Source organism: Rhinolophus hipposideros (genome assembly GCF_964194185.1).
Source record: "Rhinolophus hipposideros genome assembly, contig: HAP1_SCAFFOLD_174, whole genome shotgun sequence".
In the NCBI taxonomy this organism is placed as follows: Eukaryota; Metazoa; Chordata; class Mammalia; order Chiroptera; family Rhinolophidae; genus Rhinolophus; species Rhinolophus hipposideros.
In genome coordinates this window covers 77858-91285 of record NW_027669086.1, presented here as the reverse complement: position 1 = coordinate 91285, position 13428 = coordinate 77858, and the positions used below count along the sequence as shown (strand labels likewise).

At 39.1% G+C, this 13428-nt stretch overlaps 1 protein-coding gene across 8 annotated transcripts in view; it reads left to right on the top strand.

Moving 5' to 3' along the window:
* GPX5 (glutathione peroxidase 5) overlaps positions 1–13428 on the top strand; it is a 75413-nt gene that overhangs the window by 7988 nt on the left and 53997 nt on the right. For 2 of the 8 annotated variants that reach the window (XM_081080683.1, XM_081080682.1), the window contains one exon: positions 1566–1690. The exons of the other annotated variants lie outside the window; for them this stretch is intronic. In XM_081080683.1, the coding sequence (XP_080936809.1) occupies positions 1615–1690 (76 nt within the window). In that variant the 5' untranslated portion in view covers positions 1566–1614. The remainder of the gene's footprint in view (positions 1–1565; positions 1691–13428) is intronic. 8 annotated transcript variants of the gene reach the window in all.

Here is a 13428-nt window from a genome sequence, read left to right as displayed (position 1 = left end):
TAATATTTCATCTGCTGGTAATACTGTAATTTGCTTAATCATTCCCTATAGGTGGGAACTTAGGAAGCTGGGAGTGTTTTGAGTATGTTCTATGTAAACAGTGCTAAGGTGGACAACTGAAATTAATAGGCTTTTCTTCTTTTTTTATTTGTGGGGTATCATATAAAGAACTGGAGGCCTCAGGCCTCTTGCCTCCATTTGTCCAAATAATCATAATTAGTCTGTATATTCACTCATGTACTCATTTATTGTTAACTTTTTTTACTAAATGCTCACCACATACCAGGCCTGCTGTTTGGGGCTGGTATTACAAAAGGTGTCAAGAAGCCTCATTTCTTAGTGAACTAGTATGGAACAAGAAGTTTGGAGACCTTTGCTGATTGTCAGGTTCTCGTGTAGCAGAGCCTGAAACTCTTTCCAAGAACACTGAAGAAGATGAAAAGCTACTCAGAACGGAAGATCTCACCACAGTTGGGGGAGAATGGACCCAGGTCATTTTGGGGAGTGGGAGTGCATCCCTCTCTTATACTAGCCCTATAGACTTCCACCATGAGTGGTGTAGACTTTTAGTAACTTCAGTTATGTTGGAGCTCATGCAATCCAGGTGAAATGAAAGGAACAGAGGATGAAATGCTTGTTTGTGAGCACATGTTATATGTCAGGCACTGCGCTTTGTCATGCATTACTTTGTCTCATGTAATCCTCATAATGATTATTCTGTGAGGTGGTATTACTATTTCTATGTTCTCCACAAGATGACTAGTTAAGTGATTTGCACAAAGTTCTTGGGAATCTTGGGAGTGTTGGTAAAGCCAGGACCCCAACCCATATCTTTAGGTTACCAGTCCATAGCCCGCCCTTCTGGGAGGGCAGTTGCTCTTGGAGCCTCATGGAGCCTAAGAAGGGTCTGGAGAAGGAGTTCCCTTGGATGCTGTGGAAACTAGGAGTAGAATGGAGGCCCAGCTGGTTATGTGGGAGAATAGCATGGGGACAACCAAGAGAAAATGTCATTGAAAAAGAGTCAATTTAAAAAAAATTGCTTTTGCATTGAATTTATAGATTAATTTGGAAACAAATTAACATTTTTACATCGTGCAGTTCTCCCATCCGTTATCATGTGTATTTTCACTAGTTCAGCAAGTCCTTGGTGGCATTATTGATAGAGTTAACTTTTTCTTCCTGTAGATGTTGTGGATAATTCCCGTAAATGAATTCCTGGATATTTTAGAATTTCAGTTGCTTTTATTAAAAAATATATTATTTTCCATTATATTTTCGAGAAATTGGTAGTACAAGTGTGGTCTGCAGACCAACGCATCACTATTACTGGGAGCTTGTTAGAAATGTGGAGTCTCAGGCTCACTCTATGCTTACTGAACCAGAATCTACATTTTATTTAACAGCATTCCTAGGTGATTCATATGCATGTTGAAATTTTAGAAGCATTGGGTTAAAGAAATGCAATGTTATTTTTGTTTAATCTGCTTACATTTAATCCAATAAATAGATTCTTAGATCTATCTGATTATTTTTCACCTTTATTTTTCTCTTTGTGAATTTTCTAGATGGAATATTTCAAGACTACCGAGTATTTCTTTGGGAGGGGCAACTGTAATGGAGATGAAGAAATTCATTGAGAGACCATCTTTTAGTAGTTTAACAAACATATTAGAAAAGCAAACATTTCAAAGTAAGGATGGAGTTTTGGAATTTTATAACTAGACTTGGAAGAATTATGAAACATTTCAAATTCCAAATATTTCAATAAGATTCTGTAATATCTGACCAAATATTTCTCAAAATGAAAGAATACTACATATACTTTCAACTTATCCCTTCTATCTCACCTCATCCTTCCATCCCTAACATCTGTCTGTCCATCCATCTATCCACCCAATCCCATTTCATCCCATTCACTTACCCTCATTATCCCATCCATCTACGCCCTCTGTCACATCCCTTCCAACTCTTCCAATATTTTTGTGCTCCTGATCCATGGTGTTGTGAATAAGGGAAACATGAAAATCTCTAATGTCTACTGGAGACTTTCAAACAAGTAACAATTCTATGTGAGAGATGCTATGGTAGGGGTAGGTGTGTGGTATGTTGAGGAAGCACAGAAGAGTGGGGGATATGGAAAGACTCTCCTTGGAAGATAGGAAGCTATTTGCTTCTTATAGTGGAATGAGGGAAATAGTATCCCAGGTTGCAGGAACTACTCATGCAGAAACATGAAATCTTAGTGACAGACTGTGAAGAAGCAAAGATCCTCAGAAATCTACCCAGTAAATCTGCCTCATTCTTGGCCTAGATCTCCTCGTCAGTTTTTCAGCAAGCAGTTGGGTTTCCAGTATGAGGCAGAAAATTCTAGAGCCAATACACATGCTGTCTCCTGGGATGGCCATTTCCCATTCATTCAGCTGTAAATGTTACAAGTCATTTCTTTCATTCTCATTCAGGTTGTCTGCTTTTCCTGGTTCTAGTTCAACATTGAAGTTGCAGAGAGAAATGATGGCTTGAGTCAGGCTGTCTACTAGGTGTTGGAAACACAGTGAATAATATTGATTCCTATTTTTAAGGCCCTGAAAGACTAGTCCACACTTTCATATCTGAACACCTCTCAGCTCCTGAGTTTTCTCTTTTCCAGATAAACAACCTCACTCCTTTTTTATGTTCTTTGAGCATTTTAATGAGGTTTTCAAACCATTCTTTTTATCTTTATATAAAGAGAGAAAAGTACACAAAACGACAACAACAATGTACCCACTATTTACCATATTTTGCCATGTATAATGTGCTCCCGTGTATAATGTACACCCACATTTTTGGCTCAAACTTTCAGGGAAAAATATCTTTTATTTTAATTTTTTAATTCAAATGTTTGTTTACATTTAGGTACTTGTTTTTTGTTATTATAAAGGAATTTTAGCATTTTTTTTTGTAACATACTACAAGAAATTTTATGTAACAAATAATTACAAAACACAAGAACAGATACAAGGTACAAGAAATTTTATGTACGGGTAACAAATTTGTATTTACGCATCATAAAAGGCCAAGAACTCTTCATTTTTGCAAGTTCATCATAAGTTCAACAAAACCGATATTGTATTCCTTGGTATCATTTTGCATATGGACATCATTATTGATTTTTAGAGTTATACTTTTAACTCATAAGCATAAATAAAAGAATTAAAAACATTTATGTAGATACAGAATTAGTACTACCCATGAATAATGCGCATCCTTAGTTTTCCCTCACAAATTTGGGCAAAAAAGTGTGCTTTATACACAGCAAAATACGGTAGGTTTTATTATTTTGTTATAAGTGTCCTTCATTTCTTGCTCTTCTTCTTTTTTTTTTTTTTAGAAATAAAAGTTTACAGATACAGTTTCAGTGCCCTTTGCATGCTGTGCTTTTAAGAAGCATACCCTATACTGAGATAGAAACTGGTGTAATCCTTCCTGCTACCCCATTCTTTCTTGCACTTTCATACAACATGGTATTGATTTGTGATTTTATGAGTTTCAGAAATGATTTTGTCAACAAAAAATACATCCAATCTTAGAGAAAGCTTTTAAGAGTTTATTTTAGCCAAACTGATGACAATTGGCAGGAAGCAAGTCTCAATGGATTGAGAAAATGCTCCAGAAAATGGCTGTTTTGCAATTTATTTTATACGTTAGAATCAAAGGAAGTTTACATGAAATCCATTGGTTGTAGATTAAGGGGGTGGAAGAAAGCAAAGCAGGGAAATCTCTGGGATTGGATAAAAAGTAAAATGGAGAGACACACACTTCTTTTGACATTGGTGGGTACAGGATAGTTAATAGCATTTTATAGCACATAGAGATGATATTCCGGGAACAAGATAACAATGAGGGATTCTGTAGTTTCCTGCTCTGGTGTGGTGGGTTGTGTCCCCTAGGAGGTCCAGAAAAAGGGATTACTCTTCACATTCCAAGGGTATGTTACTTAGATGCAAAAAGACAATCTTCACTTAGGTAAAGATTGACCTCTGTCAAGGAAGCTACTGGCAAGGATGTGACTTCCCCCCATGGCCCACCTTAGTTATGAATTTTTATGTTCATGCCATCCTATGGTTATTTCCAGTCTCCTGAGCTTGTCAGATTTAACATGTGGCCCCTTTTCCATCCACAGTTCCCCATTTTGGTCATAAATTAATCCAAAGGATACACTGATGACCAACCTATCGGTGCCTGCCGACGAGATGAACAGTCCCTGAAGTGGGGAGTGAGGATTGAGAAAAAAGAGAGACAAAGATGGGATCGGGAGGGCAGGCAATTCTAAGTAGACTGATGCAGTTCTAAGTAGAATGCCTCAGTTCTAAGTAGAATGCCTCAGCCCAAGTTTATTTTTGCAGCTAATATACTCTGGGCCTCAAAAAAGTAACAGAACTGTCTGCAATCTAATAGTTACAATGTTGGGATACACAAAGGCTTGTTTTTTGGCCAGCTCCACACTTCCTGACCTTGTCTGGTTCTGTGTTCTCAAAGTAGCAAGTTTTGCCTTGCTGGGAGCACAAACCACTCAAGGAAGTCAAAGGTTCAACATTTCACAAAATAACATTTGCTAGCACTTCAGCATGGTTTCCCACACCAACCTTTGGTTGGATAGTGTGGTCCCACAGTGCTAGGAAGGCTCATTCCTAGGAAGTCTTAGTGTCAGCATTTATCATGTTGAATGTTGGACTATTGGGGGTGGGGCAAGACCGTAACCTTAGATGGCAGTCAAGGCCTTATTATTCTATTTAAAAGAAAATGTGAGCAAATGGGAGGCAGTCAGATTCTATATGTCTTCATGAAATATATTCTAGATCATTTCTAATCTTTGAGCTATCATGATCCGTTGTTTTTTCTTTTCTGTTAATCTTATGTTTTGTGGTTTTTTTTTGCATCTAGTGTAACATTTACAAACTAGGGCAAAGAGCAATAGTATTAAACCAGTAACACCGATGAGAAGCAGAAAATGTCCAATATTAAATAAGTATGAGTCAGAGGAGAATAAGCATCCTAGCCATCCAAAGAACGCTTTACATGCTTTATCATAATTTTTTATTAAGCTAATAATATGTTTTCCTCCCTCGTCTACTGCTGTTTGTACCTTACGATAAGTTTGGCCAGGTGAATGAAGATTCTCTGTTATTTCATCATCTAGAAGTTCTAATTTATCTTCTGGCCAATTAGTTTCCATAGAAATGACTTCATGGGGAGGATTTAATTCAATTTCCCAGTAAACTGTATTTTCAGCATCTATAATATTATAGGTTTCATTAACCTCAGGCAAAATAATTTGCCTATGATTTTAGTATTACACCATATTTCTGTAGCATTTACTGCAAACCTGGTGTATTACAATAGAAGTCAGTTAGTATGACAGAAGAATTTTCTAACCCTTCCCAGCAAAAACTTCCCTTTCCCATATACCACATATTGTTATTTGTTGGGATGGATACAATAGGCCAGGGTTAGGTAAATTCAGAATTCCATATTGATTGGAGACATAACCATTCACCTTTTCGATTTTCATAATCAGATAATGAGATGGGTTCCCTATTTTTATTATTATTTAATATGGCCCATCTACTTCCCATTGGGAGTAGTCTAGTATTATTAAGGATGGTCCCTATGCCAGCCAGTTGGAACTACTGAAAATCTTAGCTTAGGATTTAACCGAGGCGCTTGTGTTTTTAAGATACAACATCTTAGATCACATGTGCCATCCAAAATTTTCCAAAGTCCAGGGAACCATAAGAGTCTCACATGTGTCTGGCTGGGTGTCCATTATAGTTAGCCAGTGTTTCATAGCTACTTCAGATTCCATTTGTATTAGCATAGATAGTAGGCCTTGTTGAGTCAGGATAAAGGCACATTCCCATTGCTGGGTTTGTGCATGAAACTAGATTGTCTGTTCTATCCATTTAGCTAGGGCCTCATTGTTTTTCCATGCTGCTTCCCATCCTTTTCCTTCCTCTTGAAATAACATTCCCTCTATTTTAGATAAAGAGTCCTTTTCTAACGAATGACGTTCTTCATTAGCTGCTAATTCAGCTTGCCCCAGAACGCCAAGGCCAGCCCCTAATCCTCCAAGTATCTCCCTCTTCTTAGAGACGGCCAGTGTTGTTGGACCCACCAGGAATGTTGCTTCCTTGGGTGCCTATGGCCCAGGGCCAATTGGGGTACACTGAATGGACCCAAAAATGTTGAGTCTCCCATACCATAATTAAATGAGTAGAGGTAACCCCTAAATGAGCTAGAGTTTGAGTATTCCATAAGGCTTCCCATAAGTGTCCAGGATGCAAAGAGGGAGGGGTACTTAACAGACATACCCACCAAGAAATTGGAATTACCCACCAAGTAATTCCAATTTCTGAAATGGGGACCCATTTATTTTTTCCTGTTTCACGGGCATCCAGCCACAGGAACATGGCTGGACAGGGCAGGATGCTACAGCCTTTTCCCTTAATTTGTTATCATCCATTCCTGTAGGTATACAATACTCATCTAAATTAGTTCCATATATAATTCTACCAAGGAAATTACCAGAGAAGTGTTCTTGAAAGTACTTGCTCAGGATGGGTTCTTTATAATATATACACCCAGAAAAAAATTACCAAAGTTAATAGTAGGAGAGGACCAATGCGTGGCTAACAAGGTGTTAGCCTCATTATCATAACTGATCATGAGAACATCATTGTCTAGTAAATGGGAAAGATTAGAGGTACCCAAGTTTTTCATATCCAGTAAGGGATGGGGTCTGGGGAAACAGACACTGTTTCCATTAGGAAACCACAAGAAGGATAACAACAATAAAAACCATTTGATATATCTCAAGAATTAGGTGATATAAGAGTAAGGTTTGAGGGAAATTTAAGGAGCAAATTTAACTATTAGTTAAGGGGGAAAATAATTAAATAAGTGTCTTTGGGTCCAGCATCAATTTGTGGGTATATAGGCCTTATTGATGTCTTGGGATAGCTCTCTGCCTTTGATGTCAGCAGCTTCTCATCCTTGAGTCTTCGATGTCCGCTGTAGACAGAGGTGAGTGTCAGTATAGGAATAGATGTCCATTCACTGTTAGGTGCCTTTTTTAAATGAGAAATGTGAATCCACGAGTTAACTCCTTTAAGTTTGGCTGCACATGGATTAGTTAGTAACATCTGATAAGGTCCCTTAGAACGAGGCTGGAGAGAATCTTTTATTTGATGTCTTTTCCAGTAGACAAAATCTGGTGTAAACCATGGTCTTTTAAGTCTTCGTCTCCCAGGAGCGCACTCTGAACTGAATCAATTACTAATTTATTAATCCCTTTAAGCTATCTCCTTTTAGTAAGGTTGGTTCATATGTCCCTTCATCCAGATGCATAGGGCAACCAGTGACTATTTCATGAGGAGAAAGCCTATGTTACCGAAAGGAATAGATCTCAGGTTGATGAGCACAACAGGGAGAGCCGTAGGCCATGGAAGATTAAAAGCTTCTGAAATTATGACTAGTTGAACTTTGATTGTACCATTGGTATGTTCCACCAATCCAGAGGACAGGGCGTGACAAGCACAATGAAAATGCTGTAGAATGGGCCAAATGTTACAGATGGACTACATTATTTGTCCAGTCAAATGAGTCCCTTAGTCACTAAGTGACTTGGAGGGAATTCCCCAGTTGGGAATTATTTTTTCCAAAAGCATTTTACCTACTGTTAAGGCTGTTGCTCTCCTGTAAGTGAATGCCTCAACCCAGTGAGAAAACGTACAAACCATAACTAATATATATTTGTATCCTTGAGATGGTGGCATTTGGATAAAATCCAATTGCCATACCTCAAATGGGCCTAAAGGAAGTGGGAAATGTCCTTGGGACCCATGGGATGGTTTTCTTGGGTTGTATTTCGGACAGATAGAACATCTGCCACACACTTTATGAGCTACAGTGGGAGAACGTTTCCAGTAATATTGTTTACTCCATAACATGTTTTCAGGACCCCAATGTGTGAGCTCATAGCACATATTGAAGTATAGGTAGTTGAGCCCCTGTAGGTAAGACTGGTTTTTGATTGGGTCGAAGACTTACCTCTTTGACTGGGTCAAAGGTTCCCCCTTTTTGTTGCCATATCCTCTTCTCTTCTGTAGCTGTCCTTTGGAACTGTAAAAGAAAGTCTTATTGATTGAATAGGAAGCGAGGGGCATTCTCGGATCTGGATATTCTCACTATTCAGTGCTGCCTGTTTAGCTGCCGAGTCAGCTAAATGATTTCCTTTTGCTTCCATGGTGGCAGCTTTAGAAAGTCCTGAAATTTTGATAATTGCCAATTGTCTCAGTTGTTGTATGGCCTCTAGTAATTCTGAAACCTATTTTCCATTCTTTATGGATTGCTCGGAGGAAGTTAAGAAGCCTTGCTGCTTCCACAACATTCCAAAGTCATGAGCTACATCAAAGGCATAGTAATTATTAGTGTACATATTGGCTACTTGATCTTTGGCCAATTGACAATCCCGAGTTAGAGCCATTAATTCAGCTTGCTAGGCAGATTTTATTTCAGGTAAATAAGAACTTTCAGTTATGTCCACCATGGGAGTTACTGCATATCCAGCTTGGTGATGTCCCTGTTCATCTTTGAGATAAAATCCATCTGTGAACCAAATTAAGTAAGCGTCACCAATAAGGGATTCCTGTAAATCATTTCTGGGAACAAGAAGGTGGTCACTAAGCAAAACACAATTGTGGGTGCCTTCTTCCTGTAAAGAGGGTAATAAAGTTGCTGGATTGAGACTGTTGCATCGAGTTAAAGTAATACTAGGTACAGAAAGCAAGAGTACTTCCATAAGGAGCCAGTCGACTGACAGAAAAGTGTTGAGTGTGGTGAGAGTTCAGTAAGGATTCAACAGAATGAGGAGCATAAATAGTTAAAGGAGCACCCATAACTACTTCTTCTGTTTGTTTGCATATTATGGTTGTAGCATAAATGGCCCTCATGCAAGGAGGAAACCCCTTTGCTACTGAGTCCAATTGCTGACTGTAATATCCTATAGGTCTTTGATGGTCTCCACGTTTCTGAGTTAGAACTCCCAAAGCATTTCCTTTGTTTTCATGTATGAAAAGGGAAAAAGGAAGCTTATAATTACGGTGTCCCAGAGCCAGAGCTTTAGATACTTTTTCCTTTAGCATCTTTACAGCTTGTTTCCCTTCTGGGTTCTATTGAAGTGGATCAGATTGATCTGATTTTAATAAAGCATATAGAGGCTGGGCCATACATGAAAAATTTGGGATCCAATTGCAACAGTATCCACTTAGACCCAGGAATCCTCTAAGCTGTTTTTTCATTTTTGGAAGGGGAAAGGATAACATTCCTTTGAGTCTTTCAGGGTTAATCAGTCACCCATCTTTGGATATGAGATGGCCAATGTATTCTACTTGGGGCAAACAAAATTGAAGTTTTCCTTTGAGACCTTCTGTCCCTTTAGAGCTAGCTGTTGTAACAGGTAAATTGTGTGCTTTTGGGGGTCTAGTGGTGTCCTAGAGCATAAAAGGAAGTCATCCATATATTGAATTAGTGTGGAATCTCTGGGAAAATCAGCATCATTCAAATCAGCCTTTAATATCTGGGAGAAATAGGTGGACTCTCCGTATACCCCTGGGGTATCACAGTCCAAGTAAATTGGCGATCTTCCCAGGTAAAAGCAAAGAGATATTGAATGTCCTTTTTAATAGGAATGCTGAAAAAGGGACTACATAAATCTATTACTGGAAAATATTGGCAGTCCACAGGAAAGGCTGATAATAGGGTATGTGGATTTGGAACCCAGCATGTCTCAGAATGACTGTTTTATTTATTGCTCTGAGATCCTGTACAAATCTCCATCCTTTTCCATTTGGCTTCTTTACTGGAAGAATAGCAGAATTACAGGGGCCCATACAAGGAATTATAAGCCCCCTATTTAAATAATCTTGTATAATGGGTTTAATTCCAGCTAGTGCATCAGGTCTCAAAGGATATTGGTGAATATTAGGTAGAGGCAGTGTAGTCTATAGTTATTTTAGTAGGAGAGGCTGACTTCATCTCGCCAATATCTGTACTGGAAAGGGCCCAAAGTTGCACTGGGACGTCCTGCAATAATTGTTCAGTCTCAAGGTTCGTTTCCTCTGTGGAGTTTCCTTTACAATCATTACTTTCCCAATTGGTTCAGTATCTGAATCATTTAGTTCTAAATACATGTCACTCTTCTGGGAAAAGGATATGTGGACATCATGGGTTTCAAGAAAAAAGTATCTACCCAAAAAATCTGAAAACATTTATCCATAAAGACACATGTGCTCCAATGTTCATTGCAGCTTTGTTTACGGTGGCCAAGACATGGAAACAACCAAAATGTCCTTCGATAGATGAATGGATAAAGAAGTTGTGGTATATATACACAATGGAATACTATTCGGCGGTAAGAAAAGATGATATAGGAACATTTGTGACAACATGGATGGATCTTGAGAGTATAATGCTAAGCGAAATAAGTCAGACAGAAGAAGCAGAGAACGATATGATTTCACTGATATGTGGTGTATAAACCAAAAACAACAAAAGAACAAGACAAACAAATGAGAAACAAAAACTCATAGACACAGACAATAGTTTAGTGGTTACCAGAGGGTAAGGGGGGTGGGTGGTGGGAAATGAGGGTAAGGGGGATCAAATATATGGTGATGGAAGGAGAGCTGAGTCTGGGTGGTGAACACACAATGGGATTTATAGATGATGTAATACAGAATTGTACACCTGAAATATATGTAATTTTACTAACAAATGTCACCCCAATAAATTAAAAAAAGAAAAGAAAAGAAAAGAAAGAAAATCGCTTTCTGTCAGGTGAATTGGAGCAGATTTAGTAAAAATAACTAGTAACATCTTAACTAGTAATATAGTAACGTTTTAACATTTAATTAGTAACATTTCCTAGTTGGAAGGGAACAAGTTCTGATTTAAAAACAGCCATTGGTTGATTAATATCCCTACCATTTGTAGAGAAGCTTTCCTCCAGGGGAGAGGGCAACTTAGTTGTGTAGCATTAAGAACAGACAAAGTAGCCCCAGTATCTACAAGGTCCTTGGTAATTTCCCCTTTTGTGATAATTTCGACTTCTCCTAAAGTATTTGTAAGGACAAGGGGAAATATCCTCTCATAGTCCTCAGCAAACCTGTGCTTGCTTCTATTCTTTTCTTTTTCTAAATCCCATTTCAGTTTTCTACAATCCTTCAGGTGACCTGACTTTCGACAATAAAAGCAGACTCCTCTCTCCCCTTGTCTGAGTGACCTCTGGGAGGCCTGACCTGACGGCTTAATTGCTGAAGCTGTAAGTTCATGATTTTGGCAGCTTTATCTCTTTCTCTCTTTTCAATAGTTTTAGGTGGTCGATCAGCCACAATTGCCAGTTCATTAGTACATGTAGTTCGCCAATTTCATTTTTGCTGTTTAATCAGCATTACAAGTTCTTCATCCAGTCCTTCCAAAAATGCCGAATTTAGTAAAGGATCATTCTGATGATCCTTAAAACTGGAGACAGACCTGAGTATTTTTTGAAAGTTTTTATAAAACATTCAAAGAAATCAAGTACTGGTTCATCAGGCCTTCTTTTACATTGCTGGACCTTGGTCCAGTCTATTTTCTGGGGGAAAATCTCAGGTATGGCTTGATAAAGCCGGCGGGCTAATTCCCTGCATTTTCCCCAGTCTGTCTTTCTTTGTTTTAAGAAGTCATCTACAGGAGCTTCCCAGGGAACCTTATTCAGCCATTCTGTTGCTTTGCTCTCAGAAACCTGTAGGTGTATCAATCGGAATAGGTCAGAACAGCCAGGATCATATGTTCTAACAGTTAAATCAGATTCTTTTGCAAACCCATCAGCGTCCTGGAGAGGGTCAGGGAAATCTTTAGTTAAATTCCTTAATTCTGTTCTAGTCCAAGGAACATATACAGTCACTGGTTCCCCTCTGCCTGAGACCAGCTTCTCCCTGAAGGGAGCTGCCAGAATTTTTGTTTTTTTCTGCTTTATCTTGGTCTGAATTTCTATTCTCTATTTCCCCTGGGTCTGTAGAGAGTGGCAGTGAAGGGGGTATAGAGGAGACAGAAGAGGAGGAGGAGGAGGAAGAGAAGGGAGGGGTATGTCTGGACAAAGGAGCTCAGAAAGCAAGGGATATAGTGGAGCAGTTAGAGAAGGGGTGGGGGGAATGGGGTGTTGGCATTTACCGACTTCAGAAGCTTTTCGTTCAGAGACAGTTTCTAAAATTTTCTTATTAACTTCCTGTAGAGAAAGGAGTTTATCTGTGCTCCGCCTAGAAGCTTCTAATTTCCAATCAAGCTTCCCTTTCCTTTAGTTTAATTTTAGAGCCAGATTTTTCCAATTGAGCACGCAAAAAAACTCAATTTGGGTTTCTCAAAACTTCCCCATTTTGGCCATTTCAAGCTGATATCATTTTTTGTTAAAAGTTTCCATTTCTGTAGGTACTTGTAAGTTGAAATTCTGTATGAATTATACATAGTTCTTGGTTCTTGCAGGAGTATTAATGGGAATCTGTGGTTCCTGGGGTTTACCGACCTTAGAGGCACGATTTCCCATGTTAGTTTTAGTTTTCCTTCGATTTCTGCAGAGTCTGAACACACTTGTAGGGATATTGTGTAGCAGTTTGAAGTGTGCTGTTTATGAGTTGAGCACTGAGGGGCTGTCACCTCCCGAGTCGCTTCAACCCTCTTAACGTGCCTCGGTTTCTCTCCCCGGCTGTCTAGTACATCCATGAGGACTCGGAGTACTAGGTAACCAGCCTTTATGTGAGTGTCCCCAAATGAGTCAATTAATTACAGTTGTGTTGGAATTCCCTATGGGGCCACTGCACATTTTGAGGAGTACCCTCATACACTTCCACAAAATTCTTTGTCACCTGAATACTGAAATTCAGGCTGGAGGGAGTAAATGCCCCTTGTCTTTGATGCTGAACAAGTTCAGGCTCTCATTTATCCAGCAAAGGTTTGTTCAGACTTGCAGTAAGCAATTCCAATTGAAAAACCAAAATTAAAACCAGCCACCCATCTCAACTCCTATCCTTTAATATCATCTTGAGGATTTTCTAAGAACAGCTCAAATAAAGTCATACTCTCTACCATAAGTGAGGGGAAGGTCCTAGATTTACAAGAGATAACTCACCCAAGTTCACCCGATGCGAAGCGTGGAGTCTTTGGGGGCAAAATGGGCCCTGCTGGTACCAAGCACCGAATCTGGGTCCACAGTGTGGTCCTGGGTGGGCTTCTTTGGAATCCTGCCGCCTACGCCAAGTAATGTCAACGAAAAATACATCCAGCCTAAGAGAAAGCTTATAAGAGTTTATTTGAGCCAAACTGACGACTATTGCCAGGAAGCAAAGTCTCAATGGA